The sequence below is a fragment of the Manis pentadactyla genome, chromosome 9, assembly GCF_030020395.1.
Source record: "Manis pentadactyla isolate mManPen7 chromosome 9, mManPen7.hap1, whole genome shotgun sequence".
NCBI classification, from domain to species: domain Eukaryota; kingdom Metazoa; phylum Chordata; class Mammalia; order Pholidota; family Manidae; genus Manis; species Manis pentadactyla.
Genome location: NC_080027.1, coordinates 73652355 through 73675499, shown reverse-complemented (window position 1 = coordinate 73675499; position 23145 = coordinate 73652355). Strand labels below are relative to the sequence as shown.

The 23145-nt window shown below is 37.4% G+C and overlaps 1 protein-coding gene across 3 annotated transcripts in view; it reads right to left on the bottom strand.

Annotated features, from left to right (window-relative positions):
• Window positions 1–23145, bottom strand: part of HIPK3 (homeodomain interacting protein kinase 3) — a 122198-nt gene that overhangs the window by 18187 nt on the left and 80866 nt on the right. For all 3 annotated transcript variants that reach the window (XM_036891924.2, XM_036891926.2, XM_036891925.2), the window contains exon 3: window positions 4623–4746. In XM_036891924.2, coding sequence (XP_036747819.1) covers window positions 4623–4746 — 124 coding nt within the window. The remainder of the gene's footprint in view (window positions 1–4622; window positions 4747–23145) is intronic.

Genomic DNA, 23145 nt, shown 5'->3' with positions numbered 1-23145 from the left:
TTTATTTCATTAATGTGGCACCTTCCCTTCACCCCACATCCCCCAAGTGGCTGAGTTCCTTGTTTTACGGGATCAGAAAATGAAAAATACTATGAGTTCAGCACATAGATCCTACATCAGAGTCTCTTAGATGGTAGTAAAGGTGGCCAACGATTCAATTTCAACAAACATACACAGAGCATTTATTATGTGTCAAATGCTGAAGATAGGCAGATGAGTAAAATACAGTGCCAATCTTCAAAGCATGTGATTCAGTACAACAGGTAAATAGTTAAGCACATAATCTGCAATTAAGCTAGGAAGTGCCATCATGAAGAAAACAAAGTGCAAAAAGAGCACAGAGAACAGAGCAATTAATGTACCTCAGTCGGAATGGCACTAAAAAAAAAGTGGCAAATGAATTTATTATTTTTGGTCATAATGCCTGCCCAGTCTTTTGAAGGAAATTGTTGCACCTATAACCCCTAATATATGAAGGGACCCACTCATTGCCTACTGTGTCCCCAACAGATGAAGGGTGTGGACTTGACTCAGAAGCAATTAACTCATTAATTCACCTTGTGAACTCAACTAGAAATAAGCTAAGCAAATCAGACTTACAATGTCAGGAATGTGAACTTAGAAATATCCATTACTGTTGGGGGATGAACTGAAGGGTTGTACAAAACAGAGCCAGGGTTCAATGGCCAAGTTAACCTAACCAAAGCTAAAAGTGAGCAGAAATTCTGAATAACAAATTAGAATCAAACCAGATAAAGGCACCTGAAGGGCAGCTAAGCCAAACTTAGGATCCAGCACCAGAGTGAAGTTCTACCAGAGCCTATTCACTCCTCTAAACATTGCCTTAAATCCAAAACCACCTCCAACTCCAGACTTCACAAAATGCAGTCATATTAGAGATCTACTACTGTTGGATTTTTGTGATAGTCCACACATAAATAAATGAGCTCTTTTACATGAGCCAGCCTGAGATAGTCTCTTTTGTAACCCAACTGGCTTGACAAAATATAATTATTTAAAGATTTCCACTCCAACCCCATCACTGGAGTTGAAACAATGAACTTTCTTTTTCTTACATAAGATGATTTGAAATTACCAAATATATTATTTGAATATATCTGGATAAGATTCTATCTAAATTCCAACAAACATTTTGTAAGAACAGTCAACATTTACTAAGTAAATACTGTCCATCCATCCATTAAATAATAAAAATATTATTTAATTACCTAGAATGTTTTTGATACTTCCCTTGTAAATAGAAGTTGAATCCAGTACATAGAATATACCTACAGTATAACTACAGTTAAGGCAGGAAAGGGTCCAAGCACAGTACCAATTTACAGGGAAGCCTTCTCTAAACACACACAACAAAAATTTCTGGGTAAGAACATAATGAAGTGCACATGTGAGAAAATATGACATGAGAAGGCCTATGCCTAGTTGTAGAATCCAAAAATCACAAAGGGAATTGTCTTGGAAAGTCCTTAAGAGATGATAAAGATGATTAAAGAGCTAGAACACTAACCCCATAATGAAGAATTAAAATAATCTGATTATTTTGTCCTGGTGACTCAAATATGGCTTTTAATTATATAAAAACTAAAGGTCTACTGTTAACCCTCTTTCATCTCCTTTGGAAAAAAAATGGTATTATATTAGAAGGTTAAATAAGGATTCAACATAAGACATATCAACAAGAGTTAAGAAAGAGGTCAGTTATAATCTATTTTATAGTAAGTCTATTTTTGTAAATGTTTCATGTGCCCTTGAAGAGTATGTATTCTGAGTTCTGAATGTAGTACTGGTTGTAGTGCTCTATACTTACATTATTAGGTCAACTTAATTAACCATGTCTTCAAATCTGCTATATTCTTACTAATTTCTACTTGCTCTATCAATTACTAGAAAAAACTACTTAAATGATTGTGGGTTTGCCTTTTTTTTTGGTTCTGTCAATTTTAGATTTGTATCACTTTGAAGCTGTTACTAAAAGTCTAAAATTTGGAATTGTTATGTGTTCATGTTGAATCTAATCTCCCAAATTAACTGGATGAGCTTCCCCTCTTTATAAATAAAACCTATGTATTTTTAATATAAGAATACTTCTGTTGTTAGAAGCAATGTTATTAATAAAAGCAAACAGCTCCTACAAAATACATTTCTAAGATAGATATTTGTGCAAAATGTTATTATAAGATGAAATGATAAACTAGTACAGGCTACCTACTCCTTCCCCAGAAGGATTAATCCAGTACATCTGAATTGAGTATACATCTAATTAAATGTGTTATCTAATTTATCATCAAAACAACTCACATTATAGCCCCTTTACAGATCAGGAGTTGAGAGCGGTGAACTTCCTAAGATCAAATCTGGATGTAGAATACCAACAAGCAGTAGATCGTTTTGATAAACTAACATAAAGACTGTGAAAACCCAATAAGAGATAGCAGACTGACAGTGGTAGGGTGGAAGTGTAATCTGGAAGAGGGCCAATGCCTGGATTAAGGACAGAGTAGAGCAGGGTTTAGCTGGGCCCTTTTAACTACCCCCATGTTGCCTTGAAAGCATCATTATCGAGGAGGTAGTGTAAAGGCCCACTGCTAATAGAACAGCTTCAGGATTCAGACTGCCCGTGTGAAATTCTTGGCCAAGGTATTTAACTTCACCACACTTTGGTGTCCTCATCTATAAAACAGAGGCAAGAGCAGTATGTACTTCACAGGGTTGCTGTGAGCATTAAATGAATTAAGAACAGTTACTGGCAATAAAAGAGCTCAATAAGCATTAATTAGTAATTTGACTCTATTGCCCACTGTATTCCCACTTTAAGGCAAAAAAATAAAAATAAAATAGCAACTATTGATGCTATATGCTAAGTTTTTTTCAATTACTATAACCCTCTGCAATTAAAGTAATACACATTCTGAAAATACTGTAAATCTGGATCAGATGGCACCTGGTCCCAATTTTTTAAAAAATCATCTATTTTAGAATTTAGAGAATCTGGGTTTTGGTCAGGACTTTGTCTTAAATTACCACTGTGACTTTTGACAAATCATTGCATTTTTCTGGGCCTCAAAGTTCTCCTTTATAAAACAGGAAGGGCAGTAACTAGCAAATGTTTAGGTATTATTTCAGTAGCCAATTTCAGTACTAACTTCAGTTGTCGAAGACTAGACTTACATAATAGCAAATCAACCTGAAACTGCCACTAGATGGTGCCCTGCTCCAAAGTACTATGCATGTCATGATCGGTGGTCCAAAAGGCCAACGACATGCTTCTAACATTTGACTTGTACCTTGGTACTTCAGCAGCTAAAGGGTCATAGAACTCTCCGAGTAGATCACCAATTCTTTCAAAACTAGCAACAGTCTAGCATTTGCATCAAAGTTAGTGGTTGGGTAAAAAGCTGAAGGAAGCCAGACTGCTTGACAAATTTTACAGGAACAGTCTTTTAAAAGGTATGCTGAACACAGAGGAGGGAAGGTAGAGAAATACAGGAAACCTAGCCTAAAAGAGAAGGCTTAAGGGTAGAAAGTCATTAGAAGAAAATAAGAGATTAAAGCTTCTAAAGCATCCAATCTAATTAATATCAAATGACCCTTAGACTCATCCCAGCAATATTTAAGTCATCAAATTAACTACCTCTCATATTCTTTTTGTGAGAGCTAAGCCTTGAAAATCAAAAGGCATATTTTGTTGTTAAAATTATGACATGTGGTTTTAAATGCTCTATTTACTATTTTTCCATGTGAAGTTAAATAGTCTATCATTTAAATAAAAATTTCATTTATGTACTATAAGCTGAATGAAGACAAAATGAATGTTAACCATTTTGTTAATTTTAACTAACATTTCCCACTAAAAGAAGTTGAGTATATCTCTCTCTAATAAGGGAGATGCTATGAAACTCTTCAAACAATAGTAAGATAACAATTACTCCAAAAAGAACCTTGGTATTAAAAAAACCAATAAAACAGCAAACAACATTATCTAATAGCTCATAGCAGCTAGTGAACATACCTGAAAACTATCATGAAAAATGTTTAATGAGGCAATTTGCTGGATTCGACTAAGAATTATTCAAATAATGTTAAACCAGATTTTCAGCACCATTCCAAAACAGATAAAAATACTTAAGAGGATTTAGATGACTACGATACTTAAGACCAGTAACGGTTATTGGTATAGGACCAGTAGTTGGAGACTGGGGGGTGTTGGGGGGAGACTTATGTCTTTTATTGGGAGAAGCTGACATTTCACGCATAATCAAAGTCTGTCACCCAAGCAAAGCACTATTATTTATATGGACACAATCCAGCTTTCATATGTCTTTACTATGAAAATGATACAAAAAACTCTTGTCAAGAGTTTTACAAAACTAGTTTTTAGGCTTGTGGATTGTATCTACTACATTTATGAGAAGATACTTCAGTGTTATGAAAGATTTTTTAAACATCAAATACACTTTTGAGATCCTGAATTTTAATTCCAAAAGATTCCAGGTTTTAAAAGATTTTTACATGTATTATATACCTGGGAAAATGCATTCCTTAAGTCTATCATTATTCTTTACATTCTACCAGTTGTACTAGATTATCATGACAGTTGTTACCTGGTCATACTCCAAGGCTCCTGGGTAGAGAGGCCATCCAAGGAATAATTCAGCAATCACACATCCCAATGACCACATATCTATGGCTTCACAAAATGGCAACCCCAATATAATCTCTGGAGCTCTGAAATTTAAAAAAAAATCAGTGTTTTTCCTTTAAAATTTTCTGATTTCATCTGACATTCTAAAAAAAGTTAGAAAAATGACAGTGAAATCACCTTCTGTTTATTCTATTTACAGTGACCCTTCACTTTTCAAAACTCTAAAACCTAGCCACAACTGTGAATTAAGCTTAAAAGGAATCAAGTATAACATCGCTATGATAAAATGTCTACTTAAGCCTAATAGAGAGTTTTATTAACAAAACATTTTAAGAAGGAAAAAGTATAGATTTCTTTTTGAGACTATAGCAGATCAGAAATAGCACACTAAGAAAAAAACTGGTAAACTATTAAATACATGCACAACAGAACTGAAAACCAGACATTTAGAGGGAAGACCAAAACAAAACAAACAAAACCCCAAAGGCTAAAAGGGATCTAGACCTAGATATTACTTCAGAAGACAATGGTAAATATTCACATAATTAGGACTACTAGTTTACCAGAAGAGACAGGACCAAGTTCAATGTACTCTGCTTTAAAAGGCATTGAAGTATAAAATACTTCAAAAGACCTAAAAAGCATTTTAGCACTTGAAGAGCTTTGATTACTTAGAAAATGTATTCCATGAAAAATATCATCTCCACATATATTATGTTACTACCTTATATGATTTTCCCATGAGATTAACATTCTAAGAGAAGCTTCAAACACAGCTATTAATTCCAAACTAAGTCATACAGTTATCCTAAACAGTCTGAAACTTACAGAGTTATAAGAACACAATGAATTTTTTTTCGTGAACCACTTGAGAATAATTTGCCAAATAACTGTATACTTTATATTTCCAACAAACAAGAATACCCTCCTACATTAACCAATACAATCATTGAAATCAGGAAATGAACTGATACATCTCTGCCATCTAAGCCTCAGAAGACTCCAAGTTTGGCCAATTATACTAATTGTCAGAGCAAAAGGATCTATCCAATTCAAAACCATGCATTGCATTTTGTTGTCTCTTCTCTTTTAGTCTTTTTCAATAAGGAATGTTCCTCAAGACTTTCTTGATTTCTGTGACGTTGGCATAAAATATTACAGGTCAGTTATTTGTAGAATGTCCTTCAATGTGAGTTTGTCTGATGTTTGCTCATAATTAAATCTGGGTTATGAATCTGTGGGAGGAATATTACAGAAGTAATGTTTTTTCTCATTATATGCAATCAGGCAGTATACAATTTTCATTTGTTACATTCCTGATCACATTCACTTCAAGGACTTGATTAAGATGGTATCTGCTAGGTATCTCCACTATCAAGTTCCTCATTTCCCCTCTGTAACTAAGTATTTTGTGGATTTCACTTTGAGACTACATGAATAATCCATTCCTTAACAAACTTCCAATTTATTCATTTATTTACCTATGTGAGTATAGATTAATGGATTCCTACTTTATTCAATGGTTTAATTCCATTACTATAATTATTTGTTTTGATCCAATTTTCCCTAACTTGACCATTTGGAACTCCCTCAATATGAATCCTCATTATTATTGGGATGGCACTGTCCCCAGACTCTCTGCATTACATATTATATGGTTATAAAAAAACAAGTCTTCTGCTAATTTCTTTAACTGAGACTGTTGATTACCATCTTCTCCTAAGGCAGTACCCCATACCAATTAAATCAGAAACTCTGGGAATGGGACTTAAGCATCAGTATTTTTTAAAGCTCCAGAGGTGATTCCAATACATGGCCAAAGTTCAGAACCAAAGCCCTAGACTCAAGCAGACCAGTGGGAAGATGACTCCATCTCTCTACAGCTCTTCTGATCAGAGTTAAATTCAAGGGATAATAAACAAGTTATATGCTACCATATGTTTGGTATCTACTCCTGGACATCTCTGCTATAAATTACACTTAAGATTCAGTCGACTCTTAATACACAAGGATTTGTTAAAAACAATTAAGTGCCATGGGTAGATGCTATCAAATATAAAAGATCTTTAAAACATAGTCATAAAAGGCTTTCATTCTTTTGACAAAATATTTAATAGATGCTTGTGTAGATGCAGACACATAATTACATTTAGATATAATCAATTATAAATTGTGTTCTAGAAAGAAAAAAATAAATTATCAAGCATATATTAATAACATCACACAAAAGAAGAGAGAGATCTTATTCTTTTTTGTTTACGACTGTATACACAGAACTTAGCAGAGAATATGCACACAGTAAACAGTTCTCAAATAAATCATTCCAACATAGTTTGGGTCACACAAAACATCAGAACAAAAAATGGATCTGAATAAGTCCTTGAAGAATATAAGTCTAAGCAGAAAGAAACAGAAATGGGTGTAAGAGCTCCTAAAGGGTATATACTAACCTATACTAAAAAAAGATTTAAAGCAAAAAGGGGGTTTCAAAAGTAAGGAGTAAAGAAGAAAACAAAATCTGATTCGAAAAGATACTGTTAGGCTGGAGGAAGGAAAAACAAGGACATGCAAACAGAACAGAGAGATGCCATAGGGGGAGAACAGACCAGACCCCAAGGTCCATGCCTTATATGGAAAGGGGACAGCTCTTTCTGAATTCCATCCTTCTGATGTGCCAACTAAGACCCGGATGTCAGCCTCCTCCCTCTTGGAAGGAAAAGTTTCTAGTTGTCTATTATGTCACCTTCAGCCAGTCATACCTCTCCATGCCCCCTAGGATAGCTTGCCCACTCCTCCCCCTCCTAATCCCTTATAAGCCCCCACCTCCCTGACCAGGTGTGACTTCCCTGGCCTGTAACACCCAGACCGCAGAACATCAACCGCGAGTTGCACTCCAATAAACTACCTGACCCTTTGTTGCCTCTCTTCACCTGCTTATTTCGGCTAAAATTTATCTTACAGATACATGCACCCATATGTTTATCACTGCATTATTTACAATAGCTAAGATATAAAAGCAACGTAAGTGTTCATCAATAGACGAATGGATGAAGATATGTTACATATACAATGGAGTATTATTCAGACATAAAAAAAGAAATCTGCCATTTGTAACAGTATGGATGGATCTAGAGGGTATTCCACTCAGTAAAATAAGCCAGGTAGAGAAAAACAAATACGACATAATTTCACTTATTTGTGGAACACAAAAAGAAAACAAAAAAGAATGAACAAAACAGCAGTAGGCTTATAGACACTAAGAATTGACTAGTGGTTATCACAGAGGAGGTGTTGGTGGGGTGGGAGTGGGGGTGTAGGAAGGTTGAGGGGGATAAAGAGGCACAAAAATTCTCAATCATAATACAAGCTGGTCATGGGATAGTAGTACAGCATGGAAAATACAGTCAATGATTCTGTAACATCTTCCTATGTTAAAAGGGGTGACAGTTTAATAATATGGGTGTGGGTAAAATTCAAGTATTTCCAGAATATCTCACCTGGCTTTGGTAAATCTGCATATCAACAGGCCTTCAGAGGTGGAAAGAAGTATGGCTTTACTGCATTTGCATCTTTCCTCAGGGGTGGAGAAGTTCATCTCCATATCAATGGGTAATTACCTGGGCAACAGAGGGCTCATCTGTACCTGAGAGGTGAGGGGGAGGGCCGGTGTTGTGGTTGCTGCTTGAGCAGAGAAGAAAGACGGCCTGGGACTGCAGTTTGTGAGCAATAAACGAGTTTTAAACTTTATTTCTCCCTTTGACTGATTTTGGTTTTTAGAGGTATTTTGCCCCGGGACTTCCCTTCCCCAGACTTACAATGGGTAACTGTTGAACCACTGTGTTGTATATTTGAAACCAGTATGATTGTATATCAATGATACTTCAGTTAAAAAAAAAAGTAAGGAGTAAAAAGGAATTCACTAGTGATAGGTACTTGTGTACTAATTTGAATTCTAAAGAATTGAGAATAATAGAGCCATATCTACGTAAGAGCTTCATGACTTTTCTGAAATATTTAATATGAAAAAAACCACTTGATTTGAAACTGGCTATTGCAGGGAACTTTCACATCATGTTTGGCAATGAATGAGAGAAATGTACAATGACAGTACCTAAGATGTACAAGTTAAAGATACGGAAATTCTTTGAAATCTGATTAAAAATAAGAAAAAAGTTTCTGTCATCTGACAAAGAGCAATGAATTTCTTCTGCTCTTTGCTACCATCTAATTTCACTTTCACTTTTTACTTTTAATGAGCCATGTTTCTAACTGATGGTGACAAGAATGTGGAGAGCTCTTTTCAAAATCTTCACCAGAAATTGCATAGACACTTCAAACATAAAATCTAAGATACAAAAGTTATATTCATAGAGGCAAACTCAAATTTCTCCTTTTAAAATATGCACGAATTCTAACTGCACATTTTATACAAATTCATTGTATACTAACTATTACATCAGTTTGGATCCTCTGAGTTTAGAAGAGCAAGAAATAGGGCTGGGTGTTGGGGAGCTGGGGATGCCTGCACAGGATACAGGAAGAGCAAGCAGGTGAAGAGAGCCCTCAGACCCTGATCAGTTCTGACATCTGAGAAAGAAGAGATGCAAAGGAAGCAACTGGGTAGAAAGAGCCTCTACTGGGATGGCAGTGCTGTTATTAGAAAATCTTGGCTGGCCCAATGCAGAGTCCCTGAGAAAAAAATTTCCTGCTAGAGGAGTTCCCCACCAAGCAAGCATAGCCAGCTCTAGTTACATTTGGTCACTGGCTGGGAACAGCCCAGAGGAATTGTGGCCTCTGGTTCAATACATATCTGAAGGTTCAAGAGCTGGAGGTTCACAGTCAACTCCTCAAAGGGGGTTCTTTTGAAGGGGGATCTGAGTGGTACAATTCCATGACTGCCACACTATCTTCCCAAGAGCTTTTCTATTTTATTGTATAATACACATATATATCAACAAAAATGCAAAAAAACCCTTCACCAAGGCCCATTCAAATGTGACCAAATTCTCTCCAGTTTACCCCAGTATGCCATAAAACGTTATCAATTTCTTTGTGTATCATCACACATAGGAAAATGTTGGAAACAATACCTTAAAGCATTTCCAATATAGAGGAAACTGCCAGAGGTGTCAGAGTTCTACCAGCCAATCTTACAAGACAATAAACTTTAAAAATCGAATAATGCATGAAAGAGAGTCCATCTGTCAGTAATGAATAAAACTTAAGTTTTCTGGTTATATCTTAAAAGTGCTCAAATTCTTCCTCTGGGCAAAATATACTTTTGTATAAAAATAATCATAGCAAGGATTCTGTTTTGTGGACTACCCTTTTTTGTTTTACTTTTTTTTATTAAGGTATGATTGATATACACTCTTATGAAGGTTTCACATGAAAAAACAATGTGGTTACTACATTTACCCATATTATCAAGTCCCCACCCATACCCCAATGCAGTCACTGTCCATCAATGCAGCAAGTTGCCAGAGATCCATTATGTCCCTTCTCTGTGCTACACTGTTCTCCCGGTGATCCCCCACACCATGTGTACTAAACATAATACCCCTCAGTCCCCTTCTCCCTCCCTCCCCACCCACCCTCCCACACCCCTCCCCTTTGGTGACCACTAGTTCATTCTTGGAGTCTGTGAGTCTGCTGCCATTTTGTTCCAGCAGTTTTGCTTCATTGTTATACTGTGGACCACTCGTAAATCTCTGTTCTACTCCTGAAGGAAATCCTTCCACTTCGGTTTTTCATCTACTGTAACTCCCTTCTGAGTATGATATAGCAAAGAACAGAAATCATTCTTATTTTTTAGAGTAGGCAAGGACCCCATTAAACATATCTACTGAATATAGAGTGTAACTAAACCTGTTGTTTACCACTCTATAAATAACTCACAATTAGAAGACAAGTGTCAAACCCACCAAACAAACTTGGAAATTTAGTCATATGATAACAAAGGAAATCTGTACCTAAAATGGCGCGGTTTTTTTTGCTATGAGTGTTTTAATAAAAGGTATCAATTCATTAAGATCAAATCCTTTCTACTTCCCTGAAATCTTGAAACACTGACATAAAATACACGGTGAAATGGCTAAGCTGAAAAACAATTTTTTGAAGTGGGTAAACTGAACTCTGGATGTTTTGCAGACTTTTGCTAGACCACTAGGAGAGCATGTTAGCAGTACATGCTTCAAATCAGAACATAGTGAAATACCGTCAGTAAAGAAGATGAGTATTAATGAACTATTTACTCATTTTATTTTTATTTACTTTTTTAAGTTGAAAATTCAATTACTGTCAGAAGAAACCAAGCCTTGTTAGGAAAAAGGGTACCTTAGTTCAGAAATTAAAAATGTCTAGTTCTAGGAACAACTGTATTCTCATACTAGAGACAGATGTCTTGGGTTTTCACTGGAAATGCCATTAAACTATGAACTTGTGATGATTTCGTGGTTATCAAGAAAATCTTGATCATAATGCAGCTCCTAACTTCATTTTTCTACATATGGAGAATATAACAGGCCAACGTGAATATCTAGTCTGCCTAATAGCTTCATTTCTCATTAAAGTTAATGAACTAGCCTAGTGCTGATACACTTTAGCTTCTTGTGAGTCTAGTGAGGAACAACCCATGTCTGGTCAACACTAGGACACTGATTAAATGATTTCTAAAATGACAAAGCCAAAAGGGCCAGAATCTGATGATTCTGTCAGGTAACATCAGTCAGTAAGACTGAAACATAAGCATCCCGGTTCCTCTTGATGATAGCTCTCTCTCTCTTTCTCTCTCTAGTGTGTATCTATATGCTTCTCTCTACTTTTGACAATTAGATGCCAGAGAAATGCAGCACAAACTTGAAAAAAGTAAATTAATGGTAAACTCAATAAAGATAAAAATACTAAAATCAGAACAGTTTTCTCTGAGTGGACGAAGATACAAAAGCCATTTTAAAAAAATAAGTTTTGGAGGTGGAGCCAAGATGGCAGCATGAGTAGAGCAGCAGAAATCTCCTCCCAAAACCACTTATATTTTTGAAAATACAACAAACACAACTCTTCCTAAAAGAGAGACCAGCAGACACAGGACAACATCCAGACCACATCCACACCTGCGAGAACCCAGCGCCTCGCCAAGGGGGTAAGATACAAGCCCAGGCCCGGTGGGACCCGAGCGCCCCTCACTCCAGCTTTCGGTGGGAGGAGAGGAGTCGGAGCGGGGAAGGAGAGGGAGCCCAGGACTGCTGAACACCCAGCCCCAGCCATCCGGAACAGAGCACAGACACAGTGCGTGCGTGGGGTGCTGGAAACTAGGGAAACAGGACAGTAAGACCTGCGAGTGGGTCCCTGCAGTCGGTGCCCCTGGGACAAAGAAAAGCGAGTGCTTTTTGAAAGTCTTAAAGGAACAGGGACCCCACAGCTGGACGGAAGCATCCCAGGACACTTAGCCCAGCGGCTGGGACTCCCAGGGAACTCTGGGCACTCTAATCCCCTGGGAAACAGGGCACCTTGGAGGCCCCTCACGGAAATAAACAGCCTCCCAGCCATTTCCCCTCTGATGCGACTCCGACATATCGGAGCAGCGGCCAGAGGCAGGCCACGGCCACAGCAAACGCGGAGCTAAACTCCACAGCGGCCAGGCAAGAAACAGAAGCCCCGTCTTTGCGCAGCTGCCCAGCACAAGCCACTAGAGGTCGCTGTTCTCCAAGGAGAGGAAGGCCACCAACCAACAAGAAGGGCCGTTCTCCCAGCCATCACTTGCGCCAGCTCCGCAAACTATCTCTATCGCTATGAAAAGGCAGAAAAATTTGATACAGAGCAAAATCACAGCCCTTGAGAAGGAGATAGACCTAACCAGTTTTCCTGAAAAAGAATTCAAAATAAGAATCATAAACATGCTGATGGAGCTGCAGAGAAATATACAAGAGCTAAGGGATGACATCCGGAGGGAAAGTACAGAAGAGAAATAATCTCTGGAAGGATTTATAAGCAGAATGGATAAGATACAAGAGGCCATTGATGGAATAGAAACCAGAGAACAGGAATGCATAGAAGCTGATGCAGAGAGAGATAAAAGGATCTCCAGGAATGAAACAATATTAAGAGAACTGTGTGACCAATTCAAAAGGAACAATATCCGCATTATAGGGGTACCAGAAGAAGAAGAGAGAGAAAAAGGGATAGAAAGTGTCTTTGAAGAAATAATTGCTGAAAACCTCCCCAAACTAGGGGAGGAAATAGTTGCTCAGACTAGGGAAGCACACAGAAATCCCAACAGAAGGGACCCAAAGAGGACAACACCAAGACACATAATAATTAAAATGGCAAACATCAAGGACAAGGACAGAGTATTAAAGGCAGCCAGAGACAGAAAAAAGGTCACCTACAAAGGAAAACCTATCAGGCTATCATTAAACTTCTCAACAGAAACCTTATAGGCCAGAAGAGAATGGTATGACATATTTAATGCAATGAAACACAAGGGCCTTGAACCAAGGTTACTGTATCCAGCACGATTATCATTTAAATATGAAGGAGGGATTAAACAATTCCCGGACAAGCAAAAGTTGAGGGAATTTGCCTCCCACTAACCACCTCTACAGGGTATTTTAGAGGGGCTGCTCTAGATGGGAGCACTCCTAAAAAGAGCACAGAACAAAACATCCAACATACAAAGAATGGAGAAGGATGAATAAGAAGGGAGAGAAATAATCATCAGACTGTGTTTATAATAGCCCCATAAGTGAGTTAAGTTAGACAGTAAGGTAGTAAAGAAGCTAACCTTGAACCTTTGGTAACCACGAATCTAAAGCCTGCAATGGCAATAAGTACATATCTTGCAAAAATCACTCTAGATGTAAATGGACTGCATGCACCAATTAAAAGACACAGAGTAATAGAATGGATAAAAAAGCAAGACCCATCTATATGCTGCTTACAAGAGACTCACCTCAAACCCAAAGACATGTACAGACTAAAAGTCAAGGGATGGAAAAAGATATTTCATGCAAACAACAGGGATAAAAAAGCAGGTGTTGCAGTACTGGTATCAGACAAAATAGACTTCAAAACAAAGAAAGTAACAAGAGATAAAGAAGGACACTACATAATGATAAAGGGCTCAGTCCAACAAGAGGATATAACCATTATAAACATACATGCACCCAATACAGGAGCACCAATATACATGAAACAAATACTAACAGAATTAAAGGAGGAAATAAAATACAATAAATTCAGTATGGGAGACTTTAACACACCACGCACTCCAAAGGACAGATCCACCAGACAGAAAATAAGTAAGGACACAGAGGCACCGAACAACACACTAGAACAGATGGACCTAACAGACATCTATAGAACTCTACATCCAAAAGCAACAGAATACACATTCTTCTCAAGTGCACATGGAACATTCTCCAGAATAGACCACATACTAGGCCACAAAAAGAGCCTTAGTAAATTCAAAAAGACTGAAATTCTACCAACCAACTTTTCAGACCACAAAGGTATAAAACTAGAAATAAATTGTACAAAGAAAGCAAAAAGGCTCACAAAGACAAGGAGGCTTAACAACATGCTCCTAAATAATCAATGGATCAACAACCAAATTAAAATGGAGATCCAGCAATATATGGAAACAAATGACAACAACAACACTAAGCCCCAACTTCTGTGGGATGCAGCAAAAGCACTCTTAAGAGGAAAGTATAGCAATCCAGGCATATTTAAAGAAGGAAAAACAATCCCAAATGAATAGTCTAATGTCACAATTATCAAAATTGGAAAAAGAAGAACAAATGAGGCCTAAGGTCAGCAGACAGAGGGACATAATAGAGATCAGAGAAGAAATAAATAAAATTCAGAAGAATAAAACAATAGAAAAAAATCAATGAAACCAAGAGCTGGTTCTTCGAGAAAATAAACAAAATAGATAAGCCTCTAGCCAGACTTATTAAGAGAAAAAGAGAGTCAACACACATCAACAGAATCAGAAACGAGAAAGGAAAAATCACGACAGACACCACAGAAATACAAAGAATTATTAGAGAATACTATGAAAACCTATATGCTAACAAGCTGGAAAACCTAGGAGAAATGGACAACTTCCTAGAAAAATACAACCTTCCACGACTGACCCAGAAAGAAACAGAAAATCTAAAGAGACCAATTACCAGCAACAAAATTGAAGGGGTAATCAAAAAACTACCCAAGAACAAAAACCCCGGGCCAGATGGATTTACCTCGGAATTTTATCAGACATACAGAGAAGACATAACACCCATTCTCCTTAAAGTTTTCCAAAAAATAGAAGAGGAGGTAATCCTCCCAAACTCATTCTATGAAGCCAACATCACCCTAATACCAGAACCATGCAAAGACCCCACCAAAAAAGAAAATTACAGACCAATATCCCTGATGAACTTAGATGCAAAAATACTCAACAAAATATTAGCAAACTGAATTCAAAAATACATCAAAATGATCATACACCGTGACCAAGTGGGATTCATCCCAGGGATGCAAGGATGGTACAACATTCAAAAATCCATCAACATCATCCACCACATCAACAAAAAGAAAGACAAAAACCACATGATCATCTCCATAGATGCTGAAAAAGCATTCGACAAAATTCAACATCCATTCATGATAAAAACTCTCAACAAAATGGGCATAGAGGGCAAGTACCTCAACATAATAAAGGCGATATATGATAAACCCACAGTTAACATCATACTGAACAGCAAGAGACTGAAAGCTTTTCCTCTGAGATCGGGAACAAGACAGGGATGCCCACTCTCCCCACTGTTATTCAACATAGTACTGGAGGTCCTAGCCACGGCAATTAGACAAAACAAAGAAATACAAGGAATCCAGACTGGTAAAGAAGAAGTTAAACTGTCACTATTTGCAGATGACATGATATTGTACATAAAAAACCCTAAAGACTCCACTCCAAAACTACTAGATCTAATATCTGAATTCAGCAAAGTTGCAGGATACAAATTAACACACAGAAATCTGTGGCTTTCCTATACCCTACAATGAACTAGCAGAAAGAGAAATCAGGAAAACAATTCCTTTCACAATAGCATCAAAAAGAATTAAATACCTAGGAATAAACCTAACCAAGGAAGTGAAAGACCTATACCCTGAAAACTACAAGACACTCTTAAGAGAAATTAAGGAGGACACTAACAAATGGAAACTCATCCCATGCAGTTGGCTAGGAAGAATTAATATCGTCAAAATGGCCATCCTGCCCAAAGCAATATACAGATTTGATGCAATCCCTATCAAATTACCAACAGCATTCTTCAATGAACTGGAACAAATAGTTCAAAAATTCATATGGAACCACCAAAGACACCAAATAGCCAAAGCAATCCTGAGAAGGAAGAATAAAGTGGGGGGGATCTCGCTCCCCAACTTCAAGCTCTACTACAAAGCCACAGTAATCAAGACAATTTGGCACTGGCACAAGAACAGAGTCACAGACCAGTGGAACAGAATAGAGACTCCAGACATTAACCCAAACATATATGGCCAATTAATATACAATAAAGGAGCCATGGACATACAATGGGGAAATGACAGTCTCTTCAACAGATGGTGCTGGCTAAACTGGACAGCTACATGGAAGAGAATGAAACTGGATCAATGTCTAACCCCATAAACAAAAGTGAACTCCAAAAGGATCAAAGACCTGAATGTAAGTCATGAAACCATAAAACTCTTAGAAAAAACATAGGCAAAAATCTCATGGATATAAACATGAGTGACTTCTTCATAAACATATCTCCCCGGGCAAGGGAAACAAAGGCAAAAATGAACAAGTGGGACTATATCAAGCTAAAAAGCTTCTGTACAGCAAAGGACACCATCAATAGAACAAAAAGGTATCCTACAGTATGGGAGAATATATTCATAAATGACAGATCCAATAAAGGGTTGACATCCAAAATACATAAAGAGCTCACACACCTCAACAAACAAAAAGCAAATAATCCAATTAAAAAATGGGCAGAGGAGCTGAATAGACAGTTCTCTAAAGAAGAAATTCAGATGGCCAACAGACACTCCACATCGCTTGTCATCAGAGAAATGAAAATTAAAACCACAATAAGATATCACCTCACACCAGTAAGGATCGCCATCATCAAAAAGACAAACAACAAATGTTGGCGAGGTTGTGGAGAAAGGGGAACCCTCCTACACTGCTGGTGGGAATGTAAATTAGTTCAACCTTTGTGGAAAGCAGTATGGAGGTTCCTCAAAATGCTCAAAATAGAAATACCATTTGACCCAGCAATTCCACTTCCACTAATTTACCCTAAGAATGCAGCACTGCAGTTTGAAAAAGACAGATGCACCCCTATGTTTATTCCTGCACTATTTACAATAGCCAAGATATGGAAGCAACCTAAATGTCCATCAGTAGATGAATGGATCAAGAAGATGTGGTACATATGCACAATGGAATATTACTCACCCATACGATAAAAACAGATCCTACCATCTGCAACAACATGGATGGAGCGAGAGGGTATTATGCTCAGTGAAATAAGCCAGGTGGAGAAAGACAAGTACCAAAGGATTTCAGTCATATGTGGAGTATAAGAACAAAGGAAAACTGAAGGAACAAAACAGCAGGAAAATCACAGAACCCAAGAATGGACTAATAGTCACCACTGGGAAAGGGACTGGGGAGGATGGTTGGGAAAGGAGGGACAAGGGCGGGGAAAAAGGGGGCATTACGATAAGCATGTATAGTGGGGGCAGGGGGAGCATCAGGAGGGCTGTGCAACACAGAGAAGACAAGTAGTGATTTTACAGCATCTTACTACGCTGATGGACAGTGACTATGAAGGGGTATGTGGGGGGGACTTGGTGAAGGGGGGAGCCTAGTAATCGTAATGTTCTTCATGTAATTGTAAATTAATGATATCAAAATAAACAAATAAATAAACCCCTCTCCCCCAAAAAGTTTTAAGCTATAATTCGCCTATTTAAATGGTACCATTCAATGGTTTTAGTATATTCACATAACTGTGCAACCATCACTACAATTTTATAGTATTTTTGTCATCCCAAAAAAGAAGCCCTATATCCATTAGCAGTCACTCCCCATTCCTCCCAAACTCCTCCATCCCTAGGCCACCATAAATCTATTTTCTATCTCTTCATATTTGCCTCCTGTGGATATTTCATACAAATGGAATTGTGACTGGCTTCTTTCACCTAGCATAATGCTTTCAAGGTTCAAACATGTTGCAGCATGTATCAGTACTATATTTTTATTGCTGAATACTATTCCATTATATGGATATACCATATTTACTTATCCATTCATCAAGTGATTTGTTTCTGCTTTTTTGCTCGAATGAAAAATGCGAAGTTAACCAAGAGGCCATTGTCAGCTCACCAAGCTACTGAGCAAGAATACAGTACTCCAATGGTGAAGGTTAGTGCAGAGAGGCTATATGCCAAAAACAAGCACTGTGTTAGATAGAATTGGCCAGTATAGGAAGAAAATGCCTTTCATAGAATACATACCCAAAACAGAAGAGGGAATCAGAGTTAAAGGAACTACTGATTTTCTACTTTGTTCAGTGCAGCAGGCTTTATGATTTAGTCTTGTGCTTACCCCTTTTGTAAACCTCTAGGGCGCTAAAAAAAACAAAAAACCTGCCCACATATTGCCAATCCAATATAAGAAAGCATGGATCACAGGTGCAATCCCCTTTGAGTAAATTTCATGAGAGCTTTATGCTATACTGATACTAAAAAATTGGGAATCTATGAAGAAACGTCCTGGGAAGACATATCATGGAGTGTAGTAAATCATCTAAACAGACCTAGATTTTAAACACTCAAGAGTAGATACCTGGCTCTCCCTCTAAGAGCAAGTAATTTACCTGAGTTTAATACTTTCATTTTTAAAATGGTTTCTACTGACCTTACATATTCTGAACATTATCTAAGGGACTAGATACAAGTGTGTAAAACCTAAAACAGTATATACATTTCTCAAATTTATTCATACTCCCAGTATCCTAATTCACACTTCGTCTTTTCTCAAACCACCTCCTCCTCCCCAATCCTCATTCCTGTTTTCCTTACATCCTACTTTACTGGTGGGGAAAAAAGACATAATTCTAAAGAAACTTCCACATTCTCATCACCCCATCTACTAGCCCACTTGCACCTGTCAGTGCTTCTATCTAAGGCTTTAATGCTCACTTACGGAAGTGTTTCACTCCACCGATTTCCCACTCTCTCAGACCATACCCCATCTCCCATCTTAGAAAAAAACGTTCTTGTTTACACACCCTCCTTCAGCCCTCACCCCTTTGTCTATTTCCCCTCACACCAATCCTTCTTGAAAGCACTGTTTAGAAAAGCTATCTCCAATTCTGCTGGTCTTGAACTCATTCTAATCAGGCTTTCATTACCCTATCATTCCACCAAAATAGCTCTTGCCAAAGTCGCCATCAGCCACTGCATGATCTACTTATCTTACAGCATTTGACACAGCTGATTATGCTTCTCCTGTTTAACTCTGCCTCATTTGATTTCCAGGACACCACTCTTTGTTCTCCTCTTTACCTCACTAGCACCCCCTTCTCAGGTTCCTTTCTAGTTCCATCTCATTTCCACAACCTTTAAATTCTGGAATGTCCCCTAGGCTCAGTCTTTGGATATCTGTCTTCTCTATCTATATTCATTTCCCTTAGGTGGGCTCATCCAATCAACAGTTTTAAATTACTGCCTATATTCCCAAGATTACCAATGTGTATCTCCAACTCAGACTTCTCTCCTTAATTCTAAACTTACATACCTGTCTCTTCAACATCTCTTCTTAAGTGTCTATTAGATAACTCAAACTGAACATGTTCAAATAGAACTCCTAATTCTCCCCACCCCAATCCTCTGCAGCCTTCCCCATCTCAGAAAATGGCAATTCTATCCTTCTAGTTTCTCAGGGCCATAGTCTGGGACAATCAAATTTGACTCTGCTCTTTCTCTCACTTCCCACCCACATGTATCAGCAAATCCCAATCACTACCTGCAAAACAAATCCAGAATTTGACCACTTTGCTTCACTTTACTGTTGTCACACTAATCTAAGCCACCAGCATCTCTCATCAGGATTTTTACAACAGCTTCCTATTCTTGCTTCTGTCCCTGTCTTCTACCCCCTATTTTCAACTTAGCAGCCAGAGTGATCCATTTAATACACAAATCAGACCATGTCACTCTTCTCTTCAAGGTCACTAAACTGCTTTCTATCCCAGAGTATCTTAGTCAAATTCCTTACAACACCCTACAAGGTCATACATGATTCAGGCTTAGCTACATCTACTATTTCTTATGATTAATCCACTTGCTTGCTCTGATGCACTCACACTGGCCTCCTTATTGTTTCTAACCAGAGTTCCTGCCTCAAAACCTTTTACTTATCGATAAGAAGGTTCCAGGCAGAGGGAACAGGACTAATCCCTTCGCTCTTACTTTGTGTATCTGCTCAAAGGTCATTTTTAGAAAGGGCTACCCTGAACAACTTAAACAGGGTAAGCCTCAGACATGTCCTTTGTTGTTCTGCTTTATTGTTCTCTATACAACTTGCCAACAACTCATATATATGTTTACTTATTATCTATTTGCCCCTCCCCAACTAAAATATAAATTCTATGAGGGCAGAAATTTTATTTTAATGCTATATTCCTAGCACCGAGAACACTGCCTGGCACATAGTAGGCACTCCACTATTTGTTCAATGAACTGATCACCCAATGGAGGCTATTAGCATACATTCATTCAGGAATGCTGAAAATATCTTTGTTAAATCAAATACATGAGCCAAACAGGTATTAACCAAGAGAACTTACATGCTACCCACTTTGCATTTGGGACAACTGAAATGTTGACTCTACGGTAAAAACAAACACTATTTACTGAACTTTAGTAATGGGCCTGGGATCATAGCAGGAACTTTTAATGCATTATCTCATTTAAAGAAGTGTTTAAAAAACAGATTTCTGCATTGTTTTTCTGCTCCAAGATAAAAAAATGCTGTTAAACAAAATGTTCCACACAAAACAGAAAAAGCCCTCAGTTGTGTACAGTCAGCCCACAGTATCAGAGAAATAAAAAAATCACTGGGGTGAAGCAACTAAGTTTTAGAGTTGTCACACAGTAACAGATAACTGATACACTGCCCAAAGTTATCCCGAAAGTGATGGAACTAACATTTCAAAATGTGTGATTCCAAAAGCCTTTCTCTATACCACATCACCTCAAATTATATAACTGAAAGAAACTCAGAAAGCCAAACAAACAGAAAACCTAGAAATTAAAAGTCGCTTTTAGCATTTCAATCAAAGTCATTCTCTAGTTTTATTTTCCACAGGACAGGAATATACTAACTGAGCTATGTCTTCTAATAGTTCCAAGACATGAGAAACCATCTGTTATGTGCCTTTTTTTTTTTTATAACTTGTCTATAGCTTTCTAGGAAAATCAAAATAAACAAGTGTTTTGCTGCCATTTTTTCAACCAACTTTTCATTCTGTGTAAGTCATTTTAAAAATGCATAATAACAGCCATCACATCAAGCAGTTACATAACACTGGGAACAAGGCAATGCTCTAAGTGCTTTAAAAACCACTTGATATTCATGCCAGTCCTTTTAACATATAAAGAAAAGACACAAGAATTAGTAATTTGCCTAAGGGTCACACAGCTAGCTGGGACTCAAACCAGGTTTTATGGATTCAGAATCCATGCTTTTAACTATAACACAAATTAAATAATTCCTCCAAGTACTAAAATTATCAGGCTTTTAGCTTACTTGAAGTTCTCCCACTCAGATGTTATACTTATCATGAATGTGTTTTTTCCTCTTTTACCTTGGTTGGATTTTAAGACTAACCAGGAAATGTAAAATAAAAATATACTGATAATGAAAGAACTTAGTTTACATTTTACTTAGCCATTTTCCTGATCTTTAAGCATTTGCTCATCTTAAACCATAAATAATCTTTATATTAAAAACACAGACATCTGCTGGATACCTCTTACTTAAAGTAAGTCTCTTTTTGGCAGCTACTGTGTTCCTAAAGATGACTATAACATCCTTTTACACAGGCAATTAGGATATGAGCTAACAGCAGATGTGACCATCTATTATTAGCCAGTAGCTGTGATTACTCATAAATACCAATTCAACGTCATTCACTCAATAAATTCTTACAAGTCAAAGCCCCATAGTTGGCAAAAGACAGCAAAGACCTAAAGTGGATGTGAGAAACACACTCAGTGGTCCAAATTCAACAAGTGGACACGGAGACAGAGAGTACAGCGGAGCGAGGCTTTAATGACGGTCTTGCAAGATCGGGTGTCTGGTGGGCAGGCACACCTGGGGAGTTTGGCGCCAATAATTTATCTCTTAGTACGCGAGTCCCTCCCCTGGTTCCTCACTGGCTGAGTACTACAGGGTTCACATTCTTCCCTGGACATGGCCTAAGCCAGTTATATCTTTCCTTTACATTTGTCTTAATCTTACTGGTAGGTTTAAAAAACTCAAACAGGTATAGCCAGGCCCTTATCAATTCCCCCACCCCCACTCTCAGCCCGAGCAGCTTCCACCACCTGGCCCTTTGTCAATATCTTACTGTTAAAATGTTTAAACATCCTAGTGGGAATAAATCACATTTAGGTTTTATACTCTTTCCTAACAGTGGATATAAAATGCAGGCACAGATAAACATGTTTGTACAAGTACAGCATATCTAAGAAAGCATATACAACCCAAGTTTTATTGGCAATTATCTCTGAGGAATCAATATGGCAAGGAGAGGGAAAAGCATATATTTCCACAATATTCAATTGTTTCTAAGTATCTCATACTATATAATAAGACTAATGTAAAAAAAATTTGTCAGTCATCTGGATTTTATAGGATTTCACGTTTTCTGCTAATACTATTATCAAATTAGATTAAATAATCAGGGTAAAGTGAATCTTTTTATTTCCTTTTAAGTAACAATTTCCTAGTGAGAATTTTTGACTTGGGAATGCACTGCCTCTGGAAGAAAGGAAGAATGGCCAATATCCCCTAGAGGGTGTATCACTGTCTAGAGGGGAGACTTTTCTATGCACATCAGGTGAATTGGCAAACCTTCAAAAATTCTTCCAAATCATACTGCAACTAAAATTTATGAAAATGTGAAAGAACATTTCTATAACTGGAACTAACAGAAGGGTGACTGTTAAAATACATTAGCGAGTTAATTTACATTAGTAAAATTAGTGACAATGCAAAATGGTCCTTTTTTTAAAAACAACTAACAAAACTTCAACACTCTTAGAAAGGCAAATAGGTTTCAAAAGAGACAATCACTTCTAGAAACATTTTTTTTAAGTTATGAATGTCTTTAATATTGTAAGAAATTTTTTGTTATAGGCAATAACAT